The sequence below is a fragment of the Phragmites australis genome, chromosome 11, assembly GCF_958298935.1.
Source record: "Phragmites australis chromosome 11, lpPhrAust1.1, whole genome shotgun sequence".
NCBI classification, from domain to species: Eukaryota; Viridiplantae; Streptophyta; class Magnoliopsida; order Poales; family Poaceae; genus Phragmites; species Phragmites australis.
The window spans coordinates 27,174,460-27,199,775 of NC_084931.1; the positions used below are offsets into that span (position 1 = coordinate 27,174,460).

Sequence of the window (25,316 nt, forward strand, 5' to 3'; positions counted from 1 at the left end):
ATCTTGTGGATCGTAATTATACTACTTTTGGGATCATAACTGAGGTGTCTATCATGTTGTAACTATGTTGTTGAGCATGTTGTAATTCAGTTGTTTCTGAATCACACTATAACCCATGTTGTAAATGTAGTATAGCACAAAGCGCAACTGGTGACTTACATTGACGTAATTCCTGGCTCGATCGGGAGCGCATGGGAGGAAGGAAGGCTCGGTTGGAGAGCGCATGGGAGGGAGGTTGGCTCGACCGGGGCGCGCGTGGGGAGAAACGGGCTCGCTGAGTGGCTAGGCGCAACGTGAACTGCAGTTACGCCTAGGTACATAATATACATATATATTTGCATTAAAAAACCACCTTGAGTTGAATACTGCCAGTAACAGAGTCCAGGCCACACATAATAACGACTGAAATTAGTTCTGTTGTTATTCTAGAATATGTTACATTCCTCCTTTCACCAGGCAGAAAGAATGAAAGAAGAACACGCACTCAACCGCTCAACGTCGTGTAAAAGACTAGTGTGTCCAGCAAAGCAATACGCCAAAACCGAAGGCCCACATTGCCAGTAAATTCCGCCTAGCTAGCCGTCCATGTACAAGCTTCGCTGCTTCGGCCGCCCACACACTCCAGCCACAGAAAAGCAGGCAAGAGCTGAGAGCGAGGCGTGGGCCCGGAAAAATCTCCCCGGCCACCTCCCGGCCAATGAGGTGGCTGCGCCCACGTGGCATGCTCCACGTCCCCCTCCCTCGCTTCCCCTATTTCTATCTCCTCGCCGGTGTTCGTTGCAGACTCAGGTCCTCTAGTTCTTCAACTCCTATGCTGCGTGCTCAACAGCAGTTCAATTCTGAAGCTTTTCTTCAAAGCCCTAGCTGGTGTACTATACTCAGTTCACCATGAGTGGCTCCTCACCGTCAGCATCTTACATCAGAATGGTATGCGCCATATATACTTTCGCGGCTGGTGGGTCGACGCATCAAATGGTGGGTTTAATTGTTTGTGCTGCTATTTCAGGTTCACCATCTGATAGAGAAGTGCATCTGCTTCAACCTGAACAAGGAAGAGTGCATGGAATCCCTGGAGAAGCATGCCAACATCAACCCTGTCATCACCTCCACTGGTACTGCGCACCTACCATACTGCTTATGTTAGTTCCTCAGGGTTTAATTATTACTTCACTCTGTGCAGACTATTTTGCACACATGAACAACACATATAGACTGCTAGGTTGTTTCAACCTGTCGATCATGGCAGCGCCTCACATCGATCGATCTAGCAACAACATACAGCTCTTAGACCTCTTGTGTCATTTCATGTGATGCGAACATTTCTACATGCAGTGTGGAAGGAGCTGGAGAAGGAGAACAAGGAATTCTTCGAGACCTACAACAAGGACCGCGAGGAGCGGAGCATCGAGGCCGAGACGATGCAGCGGATCCAGAAGATGCTCGCGGAGGCGGCTGCCTCCAAGAGCTCCGACGACGACGAGGGCTAGATAGCCAGCTAGAGCCGTAGATCAGCCCATTCATGGCCTCGTAGCTAGCATGTACATCAGCTCTTCCATTGGCTCCATGACGCAGAGTCTAGCTTGCACCCCATCTTTAGACCATATATGCGCGCGCAATAAGCATATATTACTATCCGGCAAGCATAATTACTACCAATAATTCCGCTACTGCAAGAACCATGCATGCATGGGTTGTAAGTACTATTAGGACGTTCAATTTATGTGTGTATATATATATGCATGTTCATAGATGCATATTCAAGCGATCCTACATAGGATCTACAGGCAGGTGATGTAAGCAGGTAACAAGGCTTATCATCGCCAGTAATCCTTCCCGACACGTGGCGGTGTGAGCACATATCCGTCAGTGATGGCGTGTACCCGATCAGTGTTTCTACTTGCTGGTGCCTCCACTTGACAGAGCTCGGTGCCTCGGTGCTTCATGTCTTGTCTTCTTCCTCGTAGTACCGGTTTTCACGAGAGAGGAGGGGGGGCGATCGGCCCGATTTGTAGGGTTTCTCGCCGTCGTTTTGGGCCTTTTGTAGGGTTTCCCGCCGTCGTTTTGGTCCCCTTTGGCGCCTCGCGTGGGAGATGAGCTGGACGTCTGCGGTTAACTCTCCCCAGGTGGACGCGAGCGAGTCCAGGTCCGGCCGATCGGCTGCTTGTGAGAGCGACACCAGTCACACCACTGGTCTCGCTCGAGCTACGGTACTAGCAAGCCAATGCATTAATTGCAGTGCAGGCAGCGTGAGAGTTTTAAGCAGGTCGCACTCGACCTCATGAGTCATCGACTCGTGACAATGGCAATGAGACGAAGCTACTTTTCTGTGAGAGAACAATAGCGAGATGAACTACAAACGGAACGGAAACATAAAAAAGAGGGGGCACGCACGTACGGACGGGAATACTACTGACCTACTGCACGCTCGCTGACACATAAGACCTGACCCATGTCAACAAACGTGCAGTATATCAGAGGAACTGCATCCCGGATGTACTGTCACACGGTACAGCACGAACGACGTCTCCTCCGGGCCGTATATTACGGTGGGACTCGTTTCAAATTTAGGCCATGTTTGGAAAGAGGTTTTGAGATCCAAATTCCTAGGATTTAAATACAAACCTTAACTAAATTTTAAAATTACCTAAAGCAACCCCTCTTCCAAACAGACCCTTAGTGTCTTATCACTAATTTGTGACATTACAGTGGCCTTCCATCGGACAGTCTCTGTTTGAATGTATCCAGTATCCTAATCAGAGCATGTTTGCGAAACAGGAATTTCGTAAAAATTCGGCAGAAAACGGTGTGACCTCCTACTGGAGCTATGCTGTTCTCATAATCCTAACGGGCAGCAGAAACTCGCACCGAGCAGAATGGCCTGATTGATGGCAGTACAAGTCTTGGAGGATCAGACATCATCAAGCAGTTAACATGAGGCTCAAATTGCGAAAGCTGATCAGGCGAGTAATAACCTAAAGCATAAGGTTCATACAAGCTGACTATCTAGTACTCGCCTGTAGAAACTTCCAGCCAAAGCACAGCATCAGGCAATCAAAAAAAAAAAATTGCACAACTGAATCCCAGTCTATCACGTGCAATCTCCTTTAGCCACCAGGTTACTGCAGCTCCCAGGATTCTGAAGCTGTTCTGACCTCATTAGTATGTGATTAAAATACTTTTGAAGTTCTGCAATGGAATTCAGTCTGCTATGTATCATGGGATCGAGCATGCTCAGGCTGGTGGGTGAACTCATAGTCGAGGTGGACGAAGGCCCGCTCGATTTCGGGCAGGCGCTCCAGCTTCTGTTGCAGGGCCTCGCCGATATCATGGGCCTCTCGCAAGGGCATGCTGCATGGAAGAACAATGTCCACCTCGACGAAGTAGTGGGAATCAAATGTGTATGCCCGCACCGTGTCAATGTGCCTCACAGCCTTGTGATGGTTCCAACAGAGGTAGGTAAGCTTCTGAAGATACTCTGGTGGAGCAGATTGGCCGACCAGGGAGTGGACATTTTCTAGCACTGTCATCGACCAAGTCCTGATTGTGTAGATCGCTAGCTGCAGAAGAGCAAAGAAAAATTACTTCAAACATGTCATTTTTTGTCACAATTATTTTCAGTGTGCGTAAATGTTGGCACCAGCGTATCAGCCAACTTCATTTCAAATACTTCTAAAAAAAAAAAGAGAGGACATATTGCACAGTTACATAAAAAACATGCTTAAATGCTACGGCATGCTTTATGTTACAGTACAGAAGTAAATAGAGATCGAATTATTGTACTTACAATAATAGCACCAACTGGGTCGACCCAGCCTTTGAAATAATTAGCAAGAAGTGCAGCCACAAGCCCAATAACATTGGTGATGACGTCAAAAAAGTGATCCTGTGCATAGGCCTTCACAATTTCATTGGTAAATGAGCGGCAATATATAACCAGGAGAAGCTTCACCAATGTCACTGAAAGCATAATATCCACAACCCATTTTTCCTGCTCTTTTGTCAAGTGGAATCCATCTCCCTGGAGCACAAAATAATCAACATTGGTGGTACTAGCAACAGAAAAGATTCCAAAATAAAACAGTTGCAATTCCAGTATCCACTTTACATATGTATGTGTGACATTAGTTCTTTTGGTGATACTCACCCATGGCTTCTACAAAGCGCTATAGAAAAATGAACAGCTAGTCTAATGCAGGTACTATCGGATGTATGTACAAACAGGCAGGGAGGATGAGGCTAGTAAACATTTGCAAACAGACTGACTGAGCTATCTTTTAAGACAATCTTCCCCGATGAAGGACATGAAAATGATTGCTTTTTCAAAGGCAATCAAAAGGGAGACAGGACGTCCTGATACTATCACTTCTCATAGAACTTTGGATACTTAACAATCAAGCAAAAGTGCACATTTAGGATAAGTGACAAGAGGGAGGGCTTACGTCTGATACCAATGAGCGTGTGGCTTCTAGGATAATTTGAAGGCCAAGCGTTGCCATTACAGAAGCAAAAACTAGTATACCCTGTACAACAGATGATGCTAAAGTGGTAAAAAAGATGAACAGGGAACTGAGAAAAATAGACAATCATTTATACAGTTACAATGCAAAAGAAAGGGCACCTAAATGGTCGAAATTCATGAATCAGATTGAGACAGTGAATTTAGTTATGAGCTCAAACTATCAGATGACCTTTCATGCTGAAATTCTAGTGTTGTCCGAGAACATTCCATGTGGAGTTTCCAGGAGCAGTTAAAAAAATTCTAGGGGATGTCAGTTTTTGGCGTTGTAACTTGCAGGTGATAGAATCTCCTTTTGAAATTGCTTGGTTCTGATAACATAATAAAATAAACGGTTGTGCCCCAAGGTCCAAACATCGAAAAAATGGGTGACGTAATTTTGAAATAGTAGTCAATCACTTCTAAAATTTTTGCGGTCAGGTGTGAGTAACCGTTTTCTCTTATATGTATTGGACAAACTACTCTGTGCTCAATTATATCCAAAAATGCATCTTTATTGTGGGAGTACATAAGGATTATTGAAGAAAAGCAAAGTACAACGAAAATGCCTGGATCATTTGAATGGAACCAAATGCCAGCACAAAGCAAATAAGAAACAAGTATACTCGATGAGGAAGCTCACCAAAGGTTGCATGTGCCTTTTACCAATTGGGTATTTGTATGGGTTTGGTGTTTGCATAGAAAAGGCAGTAAACCACAAGATGAACCCAGATAACAAGTCAAGTAGAGAATCCAACGTGGAAGCAATAATAGCTAGGGAACCGCTCCTAATCGAGGCATAAACTTTTGCAGCAAAAAGAACCATGTTTGCAATGTTAGATAATCGGATGGCTAATGTCTCGCTTCGTGCAATCCTTTCACGCTCTTCCTGCAAGTAGGATAAACTGAAGGTAAATGAATTGCTTCATTTCAACAAATTTTACACAACCTATCTGCAAGGAAGTTTTTTCCCCTCATGTTACAACAGAGCAGGAATATACAAGTACAACCAAACCTTGGACATTCCAGGAAGGAAACCACGGTCTGTCAGTGTATCCATTTCATTAAAACATTCCAGCATTTCCAGTTGCTGTTGGTAGTATTCTGCAACATCATCTCCAGGGCCTTGCGCTGTAGATAGGATTTGGAATGGTGCATTAAAAGATCGGACTACAACAATAAGATCCAAAAGAATTTTAATGTACTATGTTCAGCTGAACTCCACAAGAATAATATATGCGCAGAAAATAGGAACATATGGAAATAAATCCAAAGGATCCAATTCGGTTGAACTTTTTTTGTATATAAATAGTTTTCATGCCCAAAAAATGACTTCGATCATTCATATAGAACTCTTCAGTTTAGGTGAACAATGGAAACTATTGAATTTTGACTGATGATTTCTGGATTCCACTGTTTGGAAAGCAGAGTATTTTTTTAAAACATGAATTCCCGAACTCTCCATAGCACTGGAGCAACAAATAACAGTGAATGGTGCTAGATGTCATATAAGTATTCAGCGAAGATACAAACAGTAGATAGGTAGAAAACAAAACATAAGGCCAATAAAACCGATCGGGATCCTCTACGGTTGCAACTAGCAACTGTGCATAGGGCTACAGTAAAATGCATTAGGATCTCTTCTCAACCGTCAGATAAAAATCAACGCATCATATCAGATGGAACAGTAACCACGGTTACCAAATCACTGTTTATCTAATCCCATTTTACTGTTCCACCTGCTACAGTAAAATGCATTGCCTTCTCCGCTGCAGAGGATCGGGGTCCAATAAAACCCTTAGCTTCTTTTACCAGTTACAGAAAGGTAGTGCAATTTCAACAGAAAATAGGACCATGATATGTTTTTCTTCCGACGTGAAGTCACTGTGCAAAGAAATCCAATATCAACATACAGTAGTTTCAAAGTCTGACAGGTACTGCAATATTCATCACCTATCTTATTGATTTCTGAGTTTAAAAAAAAAAGCAATTTTCCATATCCAGCACTTCCAACTAATACTGAATCATGATCCCACACTAACAAAATTCACTGTCGTTTTAAAATTGGGTCAAGATGCCACATCTCAATATGAAAAGATCCTATTATATATACCGACAGGCATGCATCGCCCCCAAATTATAATACTCTTCTGGCCCAATCTAATGGCTTGTATAAGCGAATTTCTTCATACGAACTTTACCCTCTCCACAGACTAATATACCCAGAGTATGCTGCTGCACAGACAGAGAGACTACATCACATCGCTACAAGCTCACTGTTCGCGCAGTACCTCATCTATCACCTGACCCGATCGCCTTGACCGAAGATGACAATAGCTACTGAACTGTTTAGTCAAACGCAGGTCGAGATCAACCAAACCAGGTCTTGGACTAGTAGCGCCCAAACACATGCATACAAAACCTTACACAGAATTACCAGCGATCACTAGCAAGAGCGTCAGACAGACAAGACATACCTAGCATGCCGAGGCAGTCCTGGAGGCCGCGCGCGGGCTTCTCTTGATGCGCCTCCGGGCGGCGGAACCCGTCGAAGTTGAGGCGCCACGGCCGCTCCCCCACGCACAAGCTGCCCCCTTCGTCCCCAGCCCCGCCCCTATCCTCCACGGAGCGGAGGAGCAGCTCCTCGCCCTCCCCGCCGCCTCTCGCTCCAGCCACCGCCATTCCTTCCGGCCTTCCCCTCGCCCAAAGCTTAAGAGATGGCGAGGCAGCCGCGCGGGGGAAGTGGGGAGGAGTGGAGCAGCCGCAAGGCGGAGACGGTGCTTCCGCCTTGCGTCCTCCCTGCGTCTTCCGCTTCCGCCGCCGCCGCCGTGATAAGCGACTAGCGAGGGAAGGCGGAGTGCGAGTGTGCGAGTGTGCGACACGCCTGAGCCGAGGGTGGTGCGCGGTGCGCCGGGCGCGTCCGTGGCGTCGGGCTCGCGATGGACGCGGGCTCTGGTGGGCTGGGTCCAGCGAGCGACGGGGAGGCGTGGGGCACCAGTTCCCGAGGCGGACAGGTGGAGGGCTGCGATCTGGACGGTTTCGATCCTGTGGAGGAGAGCGCGCAGCAGAGCCACGGAGACGAGTCGCGGTCCATGGCGCAGGCGCAGCAAGTCGGCTTGGCGTGTTTCGTGCGTTGAAGAATGTTGAGGGCCCGAGGTTGCCGTGCGTGCGCTCCGAATCTGGTGCTCATATTCTTTCGGGACGTGAGCTCTAGTGTATAATAATCGGATATGATATAGATGAATATTACTGTTTATATATTTTATTTTATATTTTTTTATTAGAATTGGAGCTAGATACGGATAGTTGGATAAAAATATGAATATGAATAGCCTCGGTTACAAATAAGGATCAAATATATGATGAGTCAAATAAATATAATATCGGTCACGAATATTTATTCGGATATTGTCGGAGGATGAACTCCTGTCGCAGGGATCCCGAGAGACCTTTTTTAAAGATTCGGTCGGGGGATGATCCTGAACGGGCTCGTTGGGGAAATAAATGGAAACGGAAATAAATGCAACGGCTGGTGGTGGGGGATGATCGACCTAGTGCAAAAAAGAGATAGATGCACCGGGGTTTAGACAGGTTCGGGCCGCACGGAGGCGTAACACCCTACTCCTGTGTGAGTGCAATATCTTTCCTTAAAGGGAATTCTTCAAGGATGTGTCTGGTTACAAGGGTGTATTGTCTACAGAGAGCTTGAGGCTCCCGTGCTCTAGCTCTGCTCGAACTTGTTTGTGATGTTCTTCGTCTCTTGATCTGGGCTTGGTATCTTCTTCGTCGCCTTGTCGTCTGGTATATTTCAGGCTTCGTCTAGTTCAGCTTGCTTTCATGTGTTCTCCATCCTTTCCTTTTATACACACGCCGATCTCGACTTATCCTGAATGGGAAAGAGGGGGCGCGAGTGCCAAGGCGCCACGAAGAAAGGCGTCATCATTCCGTCTCGGCGAAGTGACAGGGGCGGTGGAAAAATGCGGCGCGCATCTGACCACCCGCCACTGTGGACGTCCTCCGGCGCCATCGAGAGGGCCCACCGGGCGGCCACAGAGGCGCCCGGTGCGCCCACCCTGTCTTGTTCTTCTGTCAGGGCAGGGTGGCAGGCGGAACGCTTGGATCCTGGCAACGTTATCCTGAGGTACCCGGATGATACGGGACGGGACCCGTGCAATTAATGGACCCACGCCCCCCTGCCAAAGCATGGCAGGGACTGACACTAGGGCGTGGGCAGCTGAGAATGTCAGGATGTCAGGCCGCGCGTGCCTATTAAATACGGCATTGGACTTTTAACTGGCTGATACCCCGCCAACGGGACCCTTCGGGTCGTCGGGCGATCTTGCGCGAACCTTCGGGGAACCGAGTGCTCGGGGGCTGCCACGTGCAGCCCCGAGCACTCTCTCCCGAGCACTCCTGTAGGACCCTTCGGGGAACCGAGTCCTCGGGGACTGCCACGTGGCAGCCCCGAGCACTCTCTCCCGAGTACTTGGGCAGATTCTTCGGGGAACCGAGTCCTCGGGGACTGCCATGTGGCAGCCCCGAGCACTCTCTCCCGAGTACTTGGGCAGATTCTTCGGGGAACCGAGTCCTCGAGGGCTGCCACGTGCAGCCCCGAGCACTCTCTCCCGAACACTTGGCTGTTTGAACCATCGGGGGACTATGGTACTCGGGGGTGAGTGGGAACCCTTCCGAGTACTTTCTTTCCGGTACTTGGACTCTGCGGGTCATCGGGGAACTGGGGTGCTCGGGAACCAGAGGCTGTGGCTCCTAGCACCTTCTCCCGGAACTTAGATTCTCCTTATCCTGCAGGGGGGACCTCGCGGGATGGTAACACGTGGCGGACAGCCGGCCTGGTCTCGGGACTCAGGGACCCCTGGTTCCCGATACACCGACAGATATTAAGTAAAAACAATAATCATATATATCGCATATATTATGATTTTTCGACTATTTTATATATTTAAAACTCAACTATATTAGAGATTCAATAAACAAATCAGCAATATACTTCAATAGAAGAAGTTATGTTAGAGCGAAAGCGGAGAAGTTACAATTACATAATATATTGGCGAAGCTTTTATTAATTATTTGAACATATTAATAACATCAAATGAAAAAAATATCAACTATAAATTTATAGATTTCGTTGATAGCTATAATTTTTATATAAAAGATCATCTCCATCTAAATCCATATAGATAAGATACAACCTTTAAAAGATAGACTCGGATAGTTGTGAGATAGTATTTGGATATATCCGAATTTATTCTCGGATATCCGATAGATACCTAGCTTAGGAGATTTCTTTCGGATATCTGAAATCCGAGATTTCGTTCGGATATCCGAGATCGGAGATCCAATTAGCATCTAAAACGGATCGAGGGATTGGAAAAAATCCGATCCTTTTTCACCCATACTGAACCCCTTTTCAAAAAAAAAAAAGTGAATATTTTCATATAGGATGTACACGTATAGCTTATTATAACTGTTTATTTACGTTGAAATTTATACTGGAATGCTATGGGAAAAAAATCATATAGTAAATATGGGAATAGATAAATATCATGTGAGAGAAATAGATAAATAAAATTAGACATATGTATATAAATGGATGTGAAGTTATATTTCACAGTCACTGGAGACACTGACCCAGTAGCGTCACCGTATTACAAGACAAGAAAGGAATCAGCGAGTGGCAAAGATGACAATAGCAATCCTCTCGGCTCAAAACAAAGCATACAATTTGAACATTGAACAGAAGGTAGCAAATCTATGGTAAAGATTCTCAAATCAGATTTGCTGATATCAGATTAACTGTGAATTCAATATAAAATAGTTCAAAAAAGATTTACAGGATTGAACTGAAGACCTATTGCACAAAATACAGAACTATAGTGCAATCTTGCACCGAACAAAATGTATAAAAAAAAAAGAGCAAATGCAAGAACGAAACATGCTACCGAACATAGCGCAAACTCAGGTACTCAAGGAATGAGTACGTCCCAAGTTTTCACAACAACTAGGCGGCGACCCGCGCTTCGCCACATGCAGGATGAATCGTAAATGTTACAGTATATGTTTGATGTTAAAATATTTGAACTAATCTATAAAAAAAACCAGCTAAGTGTCTGTATATGGTAATAAAAATATAAATATTAGTCGTGGTAATATCAAGTATAAATTTAAGGTATGGAATATGATGTGTTATATAAGCGCCACTGAACGAATAGTCAGAAGCAATATCGTAGTTTAATTTTAGATAGTATCCAAAAAGGAAGATGAGATTATCTGTTAATTTATCTTTTAATTTCTTTATTTATTTTTATTAATAAAAAAGGTCATATATTCGTACCCGGTAATAGTCAGGGAGATTAAAGGATGAAATTGGATAGCAAAAGTGAGTAAATTATTCGAATTTTATAGTTTTTTATTAGATTGGTGGAGAGTAGAGGGAGAGTTGACATGTGAATTAACTCGTGTTTTATATAGTAGTGATTAAATTAAAATAGACAATATAAACTAAGAAGATGTAACGTAAGAGGGACGCTGACATCAATGGATCCACGGGCAGGGAACGTATATTTGGCCAGCATAAAGTCCCACAGTTGTTAGGGAAGGGAATCTATATTTATATATTAAAGCTTCAAGAATTAGAGTGATTCTAGGTCCAAGATAGATAGATATTATTTTAATTTTATTTGAACGATACATGATAATAATTATCTACTTGGCCATGCATTCAAAGGCAATATGACCATAGGTGGGAATGCATGATTGATGCACCTAAAACTTGATGTTTACCTCCATTTTTGGCGGATACACAACGACAACAGCTCCAAGAGTTTACAGAGTGGCTGCTTCACCTTCGGGAGGGTACAGTACCTGATAGTTCTCCTACTGATCACGATGGTACTTGCTGGATTAAAATTCCACAATACATACTCTTGCCTCCCGAAAGAAGAAGCCTTGCAGCATTAATCTCATTTGTCTACAATGATTCCAACGCATCAAATCCAGCTACTTACCTATGTGAACGAGCCATTTTGGCGCCAACAAATAAAATAGCTGCTACAATTAATTACCAAATGATCTCCTAATGAACGACAGGAGAAATATCATATTATAGCTCTGGCACAATTGATGACGACACAAATAACTGTGTCACACTTGATGCCCGTTATCCGATGGAATTCCTCAATACTATCCAAATGAGCGGTTTACCAAACCATCGTCTGCAGCTGAAAGTGGGAGTTCCTATTATGCTTCTGCCTAACATTAACCCATGAAAGGGGCTTTGCAATGGAACAAGATTAATAGGTACACAATTAACTCGACTGTAATTGAAGGTAAGATAATCACAGGAAAAGCTAAAGGTTGTAAGGCGTACATACCAAGAATAATAGCTACATCAGCTGATAGTAAGTGGCATTTTAAACTGAAGCGGCACCTGTTTCCAATTCGAATTTCTTATGCAATGACCATAAATAATAAAATAAGAGTAAGGGCAAATACTTAAAGGAGTTGGTATATACTTACCCAGCCCGGTCTTTTTCACATGGACAGCTCTACGTCGCCTTCTCATGAGTAACATCCCCAGATGGCCTGCGTGTTCTGATTGAGAATAATCCATCGGAACATGCAGACAGCACTCATAATGTTTTTTACAAAGAGATCTTTGATGAGCTATCTTGATGGTAATTTTCGTGCAAAACAAGAGAGCATAATGCCGTGTTTCCTTCATAACATTTGCTATATGCTACTTATTAATCCTCCTGTGCTTATTTTGAAAAACTTTATAACATAATTTCCATGCAATTTTTCCAGGTTGCTACAAGACGCGGCATATGGAAATTGTACAGGTCATTGAGCTGAAAATTATGTTACCTTCACTCTTTGTCCAGACGTCATCCTGCTTTCAAATATGTGTCCTTGTGCTCTTGGCGTGGACTGCCTTTTATGGTCAAGGTAAACAGCACACATGTTTATACTGTGCTTGATGCTGTCTGCACCATGTACAATCACCTCTTTTTATTGCAAAATTAGGCACACTGTTATTTGGTTATTGGTTTGTACTAGTAATGCTTTAGATCATTTACTGTTCTTTGTCCCGAGAGAGCGAAGACCATTTACAGTTATGTGATGTTTCATCTGACTAACTTGCACTGCTTACTACACCACACATGTTCAAGGCCTAAAGCACAACTCAAACGAGGTGATTGTAACCCTCCCTGGAGTTGATTTCCTGCTGTAATTGTGCCTATGTGAGGTGCATTACTCAAATCAGTATTGCCTATGTGTTGTTTTATACTTTCATTTATCATTCACCGCCATGCCCGATACAGCGTTAGCCTGTTCAAATTTTGATTAAAAACACATCCTTACTAAAAGTTGTTGTACCATCAATCCACTTATAGCTGACAAGCATATGCAGTCTAAAAGATTGGTCAGAAGTAAAAGCATAGAAGTTCTGGCAGATGAAAGCATCTCAACAAAATTGCATTCCTACTAAATCTGCAATGCCAAAAAGGAAATTCCATCTACAAGGAAGACACCCTTTTTGCAAATTCATCCAGGCAGCCTTGCAACAAGAATCCATGCTTGGAAAACAGTTCGGCTGCTTTGTAGAAACAAAGTAGTGCAAGGTGGTATTTGCTCTTAAAAATCATCAACTGCATTGCATGCTAGTGGACTCCAACAATCACACTGGTATTAAACTAGTTCAATGTCAATTCACTGGTAACAAGTGCCAACAAGGCTTTCCATCCAAACGAAGGCCAGAAATTACTAGCGGTCTGCTGCTTTCCCTGTCGGAGCTTAACACTAACCACTGCATTCCTAGGGGTAATTGGGAAACATGCCACCTCATTTCCAACTCCCAGAATTGCATATTTGTCTATCGAAGTTCAAATTTATCTAGCGACGTACTTAGCCACCGCATCCAAGCAGATCAAACAGATACAATGGATAGCATCACATCATTACTCCAAGTATTTCCGGCGCTAGACCAAGATGCATTTGTCACAAAAAGCGAACCCTAACATGCAAACCGCCCAATGCAGAATACACGTGTTACAAGAACATCTCGAATGCACGAGCATACGACGCTTCCCGTGCGCAACAATCAAATCTGCCAAGCCGCTAAAACATAGGTTGATCTATGGTCGGAGAAGAGGACAATAGGTGGGGCCACCGTGAAATCTCACCATGTCTTCCGGCATGGGTGGGGAGGCGACACTGTGGGGTTGGGTGGGGTGGGGAGGCGAAGGAGTGGCTAGGTGATGCGGCGAGCGAGCAAGCAGCTTTTGGGGAGAGGGGTCCTCCCTTCGGTTTGGGCCACAATAGCATTGTCGTGCCAGTCTCTGTGTGATGCAATAGGATTTTTCTTTTCTTTTTTTTCCTTTGTTGGGTTTACAGACTTGGGCTCATGATGTGCGAAGATATTTCTGTGTCTTGCATGTGGACTTGGGGTCAAAGCCTCCGGGTTTGTGAAGCTAGGGTTGATTGGTGGTCCGTATGGAATGATTTTGGTCCGATGGATAAGTATAATATCTCGGGTTTGTGAAGCTAGGGCTGATTGGTGGTTCATATGGGAGGATTTTGGTCCATTAGATAAGTATAATATTAGGGAGAAATGTATTTGATCGCTCATATATATTGTTTATGTTTGACTCGATGAATATAAATGTACACTCGCAGTCTGACTTGAAGAATGCAAACTCTTACATCCGCTTATGCAGGTGGACACACTTGCCAATGTCACAATATCACATTCATACGAGCGTACATTTATATGGTAAAAAATGGATTCCTTTGTGATGTGATAATTTCTAAAATTATTTTTAGCCTGATTATATGGTAAAAAAGTGGATTCCTTTGTGATGCACCATTTATATGTATTTTTATAATTTCATGTGATATTCTTCTTTTAACTTAATTTGAATTCAAACATATATAAACCTAGAGCTAAAAATAATTTTAGAAATTATCACATCACATAAGAAGAATATTAGTGAATTTTAACATGCTTTTAGAAATTTATTTGCGGCGCTAACAATTGCTAGAAGTTATAAAAGTTGCCTTTTTTGGAGAATTTTAGTTTAAATTCTACACAGGATTTTTGGGTGAATTTAATTAAAATGGGTTGCACATGTATTATGTAACAAGTACAAAAAGTTTTAGGAATTTTGGAGAAACAGAACATCACTATTTTAAATAGAGAAAATAGTAGCAAAATTAAACTTCGAAGTACTGTTCATTGAGGTTTACTGTTCACGTACTGTAGCTATCCGCCTCCAATAGGGCTCTAAGGCTACCCGCCCCCTGAGGGGGCGGTAAGAGATTTCGGGACTGCTTAAGGCCCTTATCGTCCCTTCAGAGGGCGGTAGGCGTCTAGTTTTACAATTGTTTTCACGAGAAATCTATTTATTTAAATTTTTAATAAAAAATATAAAAATAAAAAAAGCTCTAAAAATCAGAGTCTATTTCAGTTTTTCGAGATCCAGGACCCTCACTTGTTCACCCAGATATCCTACCCACTGAATCAAAAAAAGAGAAGATACCCTACGCACGAGAAGGCCAATCACCCACCACGGCATCAAAAGCGAAAACGCATCCGTCAGCATGGTTGCAAACGTAGAAGCGTTCGGCGACACAAATGTTAATGCAACGCCGGCCTGTCAAATCAGGATGATTTGCTAGCTAACTAGCTACCTCTTCACTGCGTGCATGCTCCATCATGTGGATATGCTCCAGATCGAGATCTAGGCGCCAAATGCTGCAAAAACCACACGAAAGGGACGGCGAAAAGCAATAATGCATGTATCTGCATCCAGAGTGCAGCAGGTACCCTATATATACGTACAAGATGATTGTCCGGTTAGGTACTAGCAAGCGACAGCATTGGGTGATGTTATTTTTCAGTCAGCAATTTTTTGATAAAATAAAAACCAACCAACCGTGATCGAACGGTTCAAGGTAAATCTTCAACCTCTTGATAGCTCCCAAACGCTGGCTTGCTTCTCCGCCTCCTGCTCATCTTCATCTTTCTCTAATTACACTCTGGCCTCTAGATCCGTTGGCGTCACTCTTCGGTGTCACCCGCCACTGTATTAACCTGGCTCTATCGGGCCGTCTCCGCTCGTTCTTGTCCACCGGCCATCCTTCGCCACCCGCCGCCTCGCCACTCCGCGCCAGTATCTGCCTCCTCTGTCAGATTGGTCTCCCTCTTGAAGGGATCGGTAATATCCTAAGAGAAGGGTGAATTAGGACACGTAGAACTATTTCGGCTCTAAAAACTATACAAGATAAACTTATATCAAACTCTATCTAGATGTGCTCTAAATTTATCTAGTGTGTCTACTCTACCTAGCAAAGTATTTAAACTATCTAAGAAGATAAATTACAATAATATAAATACGGAAACGTAAATAAGGTAGAGAGAACAAACTTGACATAAAGATTTTTTCCTATGGTATCGATGGTATGAATGTCACCCCTAGTCCACGTTAGGGCTCCACAAAGAATATGCTCCTGATCAGCACTCGGTCACGGCTCTTGAGCCACTGAGTCACAAAGAAAAGGCCTCCATCTGAATGAGCTATCAGGCAAGATCTAGCCTCTCTTCCGGTTCTTTGCCGTATGATCACTTTGGAGTTTGAGCCACCAAGTAAAGGGTATTCACGTCCCCGCATAATCACATTGCCACCGCTCCACACCAAGTCGGAGGGTCAACAAGCTTATCGGTAAGTCACCAAGACTCTAAGGTGTCGACGTACAACTTGTTACAAGGTTGGATCACTCCTTAATCCACTATATAGGCATTAATCATCTAGTAACACTCTCTCTATGCCTATAAGCACTAATCACTCTCAAATGATGTGGTTAGTCACCTTCAATAATCACTTTAAGTGCTTTGGTGGTTAGATGTCTTCTCAGGTGTATATAAACTTCTCTGAACTCCAGCACCTTCAAATGGCCTAGAGGATGGATATTTATAGCCTCAAACTCGCGCACTAGCCATTAACCCAACAACTTTGAAAAATTGTTAACACCGGATGATCCAGTGAGAGCAGTAGTAATAATACCGAATCAAACGGTGAGTACACTCTCAAAACTAGCCGTTGGAACTCCACTCAAACCTCTATGAATAACGAACACTCTGGTGTATACTTTATCTCCATCATCGGACTATCCGGTGAGTTATCCTGAGCAATTTGAGCATTTTCTTCTTTGTGTAAATTGCTCCGGTGTATTCATCCGGTGCACATTACTTCATCATCAGATTATCCAGTGAGTTGACTTCAGCCAACCGAGCCAATGCAACCCTCTCTGAAAATAATGCTCCAATGTTACATAACCTTCATCACCGAACCATTAGTTGCCTTGAACTTCGTTCTGCTTCTTTTCACTGTTCATTGTCCGGTGTATTATCTGGTATTCGTTCCATTCACATCGGATCATCCGACAGGTTGAACATTTGATCTTTAGCGGATGCATCCTTCTCTGGTAATAATGCTTCGGTGAATTCATCCTTCTCAACACCGGACCATCTGGTGGATTGAGGTTTCTCTTCTTTTCTATGAAAATGCTCCAGTGCAACTCCCACCGATCACCGGACTATCCGGTGAGGCATATTCTTCAGCACAGCAACTTCTCTAAAAGAATTGCTCCGGTGAGCACTCTGCTTAAACACCGTACCTTCTGGTGAAGTCATTAGGTCTCTCTCCCATTTGATAAATATAGTCCGATAAGTTCAACACCAAGAGCACCGAACCATCCAGTGAGGCAAATCTTCCTACGACTTCTCCAATTCAGTACAACTTTGTCCCGGCTGCGATGGCTTCTTCATGTATTGCATACAAGGTTCCATTTACCGACCGGAGCTCGGTTACCGAGCTCCGGCGGTAACCGAAAATACGCGATAACCGCGGTTACCGGTCAAAGATTCAAAAAAATTCGGAGAAAATTCATTCGGCAAATTTTAATTTTTTGCGAAAAAATCATGTTTTTGCCCTCTCGGTAACCGAGCGATTTGGGTCGGTTACCGAGCGGTTTGGGTCGGTTACCGAGCGATTTTCTCGCATTTTTGATTTGGTCGGTTACCGAGCGGTTTGGGTCAGTAACCGCTCGGTTTTCTCGATTTATCGAGCGGTTTTATCGAATTTCAGCGCAGTTCAAAAAAAAACCTAAAAAAGGGTTCAATCTTGTAAAATCAATAACTAATTCATCCGAGCTTCAAATCAAGTGAAACAAATTTTGTTGGCTTCCTTGTAACATGATCTACATGATAAAAGTATTTATACTCATAAAAAAGTTCAAAATTTTCTGTGAGAAATTTTATTTGTTAAACCAAGGTAAATGCATAGTTTACTCTTTGCTAATCCAAAAATCATGAAACTAATTTTGTTAGTCTTCTTACATGATCCTATATCTTTTAAAAATATATGAACTCATGAATTAGTTATTGTAACATGCATGATTGTGTAAATGTGTTGCGACTAGATTAATTCATAACTGACCCATCACACCTTAAAAATTAGTGAAACCACTTTCATTAGCTTATTTATATTATGATTTACGTATAAAAAATAATAGTAGACATGAAAAAATTAATTACAGTGATGTTTCTTAACATATTCACTTTATGCTTGTGAACTTTGTAAAAATCATAGAGAATTTAATAAAACTCTAAATAAAGTGAAATCAATTTTAAAGATTCTTTTAAAATACGTTTTATACAAAAAAAATATGTGTTTGCATGTTACACTTTTCCTTAACGTGAGTTAATAATTGAGCCGCGCGCTTCAATTTTTTTCATTTTTTTCAAACTTTCTCCCTATAGAATATGATGCAAACGACATTATTCTTGAAAAAAAATTTCACAGAAGTTCTTAGAATTATGTCTAGTTTTTTTTAAGATTTTGTTTTATTTTTTTTAATTTTTTTTTTTCGAATTTTTTGAATTCAAATTTCGGTTACCAAGCGGTTTTTGAAATCGGACCGGACCGGGAAGGTCGGTAACCGCGATTTTTGAGTGGTTACCGATGGTTTTTTGAACCCTGATTGCATCCATAAGATTTACTAACATATATTCTTAGACAAACATGTTAATCTCATTGACTATATTATCATTAATCACCAAAATCACAATTATAATCTAATGAGACTATTTTAGCTATACCTTCCCATAAGCTCTTCCAAACCTATAAGCCAAGAAGACACTGCCAAATCAACCCCGCTGGGAAACCGTTGCTGCTAAACAGTGACCTGACCGTAGAAGCTTAAAATTAGAAAGTGTGAGTATTATTGGGCTTTTTTTTTACGAACCAGTGTTATTGTGCAGCTAGACAAATAACATACATAAGCATATAATAATTATATCAGTTTATGCGCGTATAATTTGTGTGGTATATACTTATGGGCACGCGCACCTTGGGACATGGGTTTATAAATATAAACCTAAACTTTTTTTTTTGCAAAAAGTGTATTATATATCATATATGTAAATAGATGTTGATATCAGTAGTAGTTAAAATTTAAAAATTATGTGTTATATTCTAACTCAATAGACCATTTATACTTCTTTGTGTATTTTCTCACTATCGTCGTCCACCATTTCAAAGTATAATTAGCTCATGGTAAGATAAAAATAGATTGATTTTAGACGGATAATGTTCTTATCATATCCGCATCTATTTTGTTGTTGGATTCAGAGTCATGAGCGGATATTACATATAAGAATTCAAATAAGGATTGTTTCAGAGTTGGAGTTAGACCATAAACAGACTAAAATAGTCAGATATTACTCGCACATATGATCGTATAAGCAACAAGTAGTGTGACAACAATCATTCCAGTTAGCATAAAGATTGTGTGGGTTTCATGTCCATTCCGAAGCCATCCATTATCTTCATTGGGATAAGCTTTTGTGAGTATGTAGATTCAAATACATAGTCAAAATCTCACTCAGAGTATTATCACCAGTCATCATCATTTTTTTAGGAAGCAATGAAAGTCGAAAGGAGTCCAAGCAGATCTAGCTTCTAGACGAGGTATGCATATCACAAGATTTGGTTACAAGAAGAAAAACGAGAGCTATTTCTATTTCTTTCATGCACGTAAGAGGCATGCATACTAGCACATAAAAATATAACAAATTTCATCAAATGAGCACAATAGAACAAGCAATAATTAGTAGTATAATTCAAATTATTATATTGCATAAATAGATATGATCCATACTCTATTCCATATACAGTATTGGTATGGGCTAGAGACAATAGACCCGGTAAAATGTGGATAATCCAATCTAAAAATTAGATAATTCATATCTACCAAATTTTTGCAATACCATACACGTATCCATATCTACACCGCATTTATATAGATTTCTAAAAATTACTTGCATATGTATCCGAACGGATTGGATTGGAAGCTATTTATTCCGTTTTCACCCTAGCTCGTGTGGTTTAAATATGCTACGTACTTTGGTCATCAAGCAATTTTATTAGCTATATATATTTATTATTAAAATACTAGTGCCACACTGTATATAATGCTATAATTAGGAGTTGCATGAACATATAGTATGGGCGAGGAAAGAGCCAATCTGTGATGAACAGAACCGACTCCTCTGACGCACAGAGTAAAGGCATCAAACAATAGTGACACGGACAGTATTATATACCTTGGTGAACAGTGATTTACAGCAATCACTGTTCACCGTATTACTGCTTATTGGGTCGCTGATCACATGGTAATGCATACAGTCCTTTTTTGAATTACTGTTTCTCATGTCACTGTTCATATGCTCTGTTCACATAGGCCCCGCTATTACTGTTCAACCTGAGCCTTCCTTTCTCTACTGCAGATGAGCCGGTTCCGTGACGAACATGCTCATGTTTCTCGAGCGAGGGACATGGAATCCTTACTTTAATCTTCTGTGCTCTTGTTGCCACGGTATTACAGATTACATTTTTTTTCGGAGGGATTACAGATTACTAACTGAGTGGTTCAGACTTAACTGAGAGCGGATTGCTCCGAGAATCTCTAGCGATTTCGATGCAAAATACTCTGTCCAAATATAGACGGCTGGCACTGACCTGCTTTTATAAAGCAACAAAAATGCTCGAGTTACTGAGCTTATTGTTGGGTTAATCACCAGCTTGCATCATCAGAGCCAACAAAGAAATTTGGAACAAAACTAACACCAATTCACAGCTTCAACTCCCAGAATTTAACGCATCTTCACATCATAAGCCAAGGTCGATGGACGTCGAAACTGCATCTCATCGGCATTTTCTACTCAGATAACGTCTGATTTTCTTCCGAAAAAGATAACAGGTGCAACTATCCCATTCTTATTCTGGTTACAAATCGTCCTCGATCAGAATATGAGTGAGAGAAATCCTGCTGTAGTGCTGTCAAGCATAACATGCGGGGATATACAGAACAGAGGTACAGGTACTGATGTTCATATGCGATTAAAAGTTCGAGTCCTTCATCGTGACGAAAAGGTGCATAGTAATATTACATGCGTGAGTAAAAAAGAGAGCAAAGGACCTTATACTTGAGCCACTTTTAAGCATCGATCAAAGCCAGCTTCCGGTACGTTCAACCGCAGGGCTATATGCACACGACGCTACGTGGAACCGCGCGGCCCTTGTCGATCTACGCGCCGAGCTTGTAGCTGCCGATGTCCTCCGCGATCAGCTCCAGGTCCCTGGAGGCCACGGCCACCGACATCGCCCGGCGGTGGCGCCCCGCGGGCGGCCTCGCCTGCTGCAGCTCGGCCGCAGCGCCGTCCGTGCCGGCCTTCCCGCCGACGTCGGCTGGCGCGTCGACGTCGAGGGCGGCGAGGTTATCCGGGAGCACGAACACGCTCTGCGACGCCCTCCGCTGGTGGCGGCCCGGCCGCTGCGACGACATCGGCCTGGCTCGGAGGTTGCGGAGGCGTGGCTGCTACGGGGGCAGGTAGGTAGTAGGCACGGCGTGAGCTGGGGCTGGTCACTTGACTCGGGTGAGCCGGCAGCGTTTGGTTTGAGAGGAGAGCAGGGAAAGTCACGGATTTATATAAGACGAGGCTTACCACTGTGACGGTGTACATATTATTTCTCCATATATCCATATGAATATTGAAGATTATTTCAACAATTTTTTTTTTGGCTAGTTCATTCTGATAAGGACGATGTACAGATGTGCCTCTGATTGCTATCAAGAAAATTATTTATATTTTCTTTTTCATATCAGAACGGTTTATCAAGGGTGTGGTAGCATTCCAACAATAGAGAAGTGGGAGTGAAATGGACGTTCAGAACTTAAACGAAAGAACAATGGCCACAATCCTAAGCAAAAACTTGAGAAATGATCGCGTGATCCAGCATTCTCACGAACGACGAAAAGAAAATTGGTGAGCAAAGATATAGTGCTGCAGGAATCGGAGCAGATGCCTCTGCATGTTCATGCGTGCACTGACAGACGTGTACAGAGGAGATGAAACATGTCCCACGGGACTCTGCGATGCGAGAGCATATAATAGAGATTTGGATCTCTGTGACAGTGCATGCATGCAGTTGGGGGGTGCGATCTATCAGCATCTATCCTTATCGGTTCGAGACTTCGAGCATGGTTTGGTTCCTCAGGAATAAAAGATGAGATGGGAAATTTGGCAAGAAAGTCGTGCCCCGATTCTTACTCAGATTCCTCATAATTTACCGTCCATTTTATTCTTCATCCATCGGCACGAATCTGTGTATTCCGAGCTGTGTGAAAAAAATGCACTATTTCCTTCGAGTTTCTTGTAGATTTCGTTGAGCCTCTGGCGATGTTTTCGATGGAGTATTTGTGCTTAAATTCATTCCATTTCGTCCAAGATGGACGTAATCAGGCAAGGCACGAGTCACGACTACCACGGAGTTCGATTTAAACAGAGCTACTAGTTCATCAGTTGGGTTCCATCACCGAAGAGCACGTGAGTACGTGACAGCGTTTCTTCCAGCAACCTGATCGATCGTGTGTGGGCAGTGTGGCGCATACGCCTTGCATGGAGTCAGTCACTCAATCATGATCAGTGTGAAGATTTCAGTGTGAAGATAAAAAATACGGTATAAAATGATCAGTGTGAAGATTTCACCGTTAATAAGATAGAACAGCCGCCTTACTCACCTATTAATCAGTCCTCACCCTATTAATTGATCCGTCTACGACACCACATGTAGGCACCGGCCCACCAAGCTTATTTTAGCGCGACCAGCACTGATGGCCACGTGCAAACCCAACCAACGGCAATCATCGCGGCCATCGCAACGACGGCCACGCACCGCGCCCGGCCCGCCGGCCGGCGAGGTGCAGGCGTGGGCAGGAGCACCGGGCGGCGCCAGCAGGGACACTTGCCGGTTGCAGCCGTGCGCGCGTGTAGAAACGATTGAGCGGGCACATGGCTGGGAACGTAACGTACGGGAGCCGCCCCACGTTGCCTGGTCCCGCACATGGGCACCGGCAGCGCGCACGGGCGGACGGGGAGGCGCCCGTGAGCCGTGACTAGCGCGCGCTGTGGCAATGGTGCTGGCTACGGACGCTCGTGCGTGCCGGCGTCGACTATGTAACACGGACGCAACAACGCGCACTGGTCAACTGCGCGAGGTGCAGTCCATCCTTTCCTGCAAGGAGAGGTCAGTTTCGCTGCCTGCAGCGTCTTGGAGCTAGAAAATGTTTGCGAAACTGCGTCTCTGCGTACCGTGCGGTCGCGCGGAGCAACGGCTGGGGTTCGGTAATTACGCACAAAACCCGTAGCTCAAGGAAAAGACGGATTTGTCGAAGGATCGTTGAGTTGTTTGTCTGATGAAGTGCAGAGTTGTGGTGCATCAGAACTCGGTAGGAATCAAATCGCTTCCCTGTGTTCTTCGTAGAGGCATCGGTTCTACGCATAGTTAGTTTGAACATTGAACGACGATAACATCTACTGATACGATTCAATAACGACCTAATAAAATGGTTTTACTTTGAGCATTAAATGTTTTCTAAAATAAAAATAGCTATATGCCTTGGTGAAACGTATGTAAGTACCAATCACATCTTCAACTCAGTCTACCGTTAAGGGTTAAAACATACTTATTTTAGAGGAGAAGAAAAACGAAATACTACTCACAAAGTGATAATCTCTATAAAATATACTTATTCTAGAGGAGAAGAAAAACGAAATACTACCCACAAAATGGCAATCTCTAAACCTCTATCTTTCCACTGATTATCTTCCATCCCTAGATTGCAAGCACAATGAATGGCTCACATCCATACCACTAATCCTCTAGATTGAGGCATCCACCCTCCTCCAGCCACACACAAAAAGAAAACCCACATACTTATTTGATTCCGATAGCCACTCAAATATCTCTATACATGTTGATATTCAAAGTTAAGTTGGTTAATACTGTAGATAAAATGTTTAAAATGATACTATAATATTTTTGCCATCATCACGATCTCCTCTTTTAGTTTAGAAAATCATTTGTTAACTCAATAAAACCATTAACTCTTCCATTATTTTTCCATCCAACCATCTTCGTGGTTCGATCTTTTTAATGATTGCAACATTTGACATATAGAGGGGAGCGACTCTGCGACGGAGGCGGAACCAGACATAAATTTTTCATACTTATGCATCCATTAAAGATTCGTAAAAGATAAAAATCATAATTTCGTGATACAACATCAAACGGTAGGGAAAAAGTTATATTTTGCAAGACTTCATCGCATAGATTCACTTATCTCCATTTTAAGTTTAGTCAAGGGCGGAGCCAGATCCATTTGTCCGGATCAGCTCCAACGGTTTTTTGCAAAATCAGTGAAAAATTATTATTTATAATGTTCATTGATAAGCTTGATCTCAACATTTAATAAAGCTGATCCCGGCGGCGTTCTCCGCTGACTTCACCCCTGAGTTTAGGCATCATTATATTTCAAAGATTAACATGCCAATTAGCATCTACATGAATCAAATTGAACAAAAATTGTGAAAGGAAATCAAAGAAGGCTCATCTTAACAGAAGTATTCAAACGATCAAACTAAGTTATCGCCTCCATCACATGGGGAAGAAAATCGGGAAAAGAATCTAAGCCATTGCTCACTTGACCTTGCATAGTTGCTTGAGGTGCAGGCTTCATCGCCTACGGCCGGCTCGCCGTCTTTAGCTCACGCCATCATCGCTGCATGCCGCGTGCGACTGTGCGGATGATGCATGCGGTAGGGATGTAGGGTTGGGAACCGGCGAATGATGGATGACGTAGTAGACTTGTGTTTCTCGTCATGTGGAGCAGGAAATCTGGAAGGATTCGCTTCGGTCTTGCAAGTTAGCAAGACAGCAACACAAACAAAGCCAAGCCCATCATGCCCAAGCAGCAGCGTGTCTCTTTGAGGCTTTGCATCGTCTGTTTGTTGGCAAGCAACAAAGCTGCATTAGCCTCACGGCAGATGCACGGGGGATATATATATTTTTACCACCTTAGCTCGTTTGGCAACTCTAGGATTGGCCGAGATTGTGCCCCAATCCCGGCCATCCAGGGAACAAGACACATGCGTGGCATACCACCCCGGCTTAGGTGAAAATCGCATTTGGTTTCGGTGAGGGTCGGAATAAACTTGCTCCAATCCCCTTCGATACATAGGCGAAAACAACATCCCCAACCTAGGCCGGGAAAGGCGTCTCACGTGTCGCTAAGGCCTCGCCCCTCTCGTAGATGATGACAATGTCGGCTACCTCTCTCATGATTCACTTCAGTGTTGCCCCCCTCTCACGATTCATTGCACCGTCTCCTGCTCCACCGT

At 43.2% G+C, this 25,316-nt stretch overlaps 3 protein-coding genes across 3 annotated transcripts; 1 reads left to right on the plus strand and 2 right to left on the minus strand.

The window, feature by feature from the left end:
• The first annotated feature begins 763 nt into the window (after window positions 1–763).
• LOC133885267 (uncharacterized) lies at window positions 764–1,754 on the plus strand. The gene is made up of 3 exons (XM_062324952.1): window positions 764–927; window positions 1,007–1,112; window positions 1,333–1,754. Exons 1-3 carry the CDS (start codon window positions 889–891, stop codon window positions 1,485–1,487), a joined length of 300 nt encoding a protein of 99 aa, XP_062180936.1. The 5' UTR covers window positions 764–888; the 3' UTR covers window positions 1,488–1,754.
• An 846-nt stretch (window positions 1,755–2,600) lies between these two features.
• LOC133885266 (metal tolerance protein 5-like) lies at window positions 2,601–7,381 on the minus strand. The gene is made up of 6 exons (XM_062324951.1): window positions 6,973–7,381; window positions 5,511–5,626; window positions 5,139–5,384; window positions 4,440–4,520; window positions 3,785–4,018; window positions 2,601–3,557 (listed from the first exon to the last, which is right to left on the minus strand). The coding sequence occupies exons 1-6, from the start codon at window positions 7,175–7,177 to the stop codon at window positions 3,207–3,209; spliced, it is 1,233 nt and encodes a 410-aa protein (XP_062180935.1). The 5' UTR covers window positions 7,178–7,381; the 3' UTR covers window positions 2,601–3,206.
• Window positions 7,382–20,308: 12,927 nt separating this feature from the next.
• LOC133885271 (uncharacterized) lies at window positions 20,309–21,520 on the minus strand. Its single transcript, XM_062324958.1, has one exon. The coding sequence runs from the start codon at window positions 21,419–21,421 to the stop codon at window positions 21,164–21,166; it is 258 nt and encodes an 85-aa protein (XP_062180942.1). The 5' UTR covers window positions 21,422–21,520; the 3' UTR covers window positions 20,309–21,163.
• Window positions 21,521–25,316: the final 3,796 nt, after the last annotated feature.

What these genes read in the sequence shown, in the direction of transcription:
- LOC133885267 (XM_062324952.1), top strand. Translation starts at nt 889, where the DNA reads ATGAGTGGCTCCTCACCGTCAGCATCTTACATCAGAATG. An exon ending in CAGCATCTTACATCAGAATG is followed by an intron (nt 928 to 1,006) that starts GTATGCGCCATA and finishes CTGCTATTTCAG; the next exon opens with GTTCACCATCTGATAGAGAA. An exon ending in CCCTGTCATCACCTCCACTG is followed by an intron (nt 1,113 to 1,332) that starts GTACTGCGCACC and finishes TTCTACATGCAG; the next exon opens with TGTGGAAGGAGCTGGAGAAG.
- LOC133885266 (XM_062324951.1), bottom strand. Translation starts at nt 7,177, where the DNA reads ATGGCGGTGGCTGGAGCGAGAGGCGGCGGGGAGGGCGAGGAGCTGCTC. An exon ending in GGACTGCCTCGGCATGCTAG is followed by an intron (nt 5,627 to 6,972) that starts GTATGTCTTGTC and finishes TCCTATCTACAG; the next exon opens with CGCAAGGCCCTGGAGATGAT. An exon ending in TCCTTCCTGGAATGTCCAAG is followed by an intron (nt 5,385 to 5,510) that starts GTTTGGTTGTAC and finishes TCCTACTTGCAG; the next exon opens with GAAGAGCGTGAAAGGATTGC.
- LOC133885271 (XM_062324958.1), bottom strand. Translation starts at nt 21,421, where the DNA reads ATGTCGTCGCAGCGGCCGGGCCGCCACCAGCGGAGGGCGTCGCAGAGC.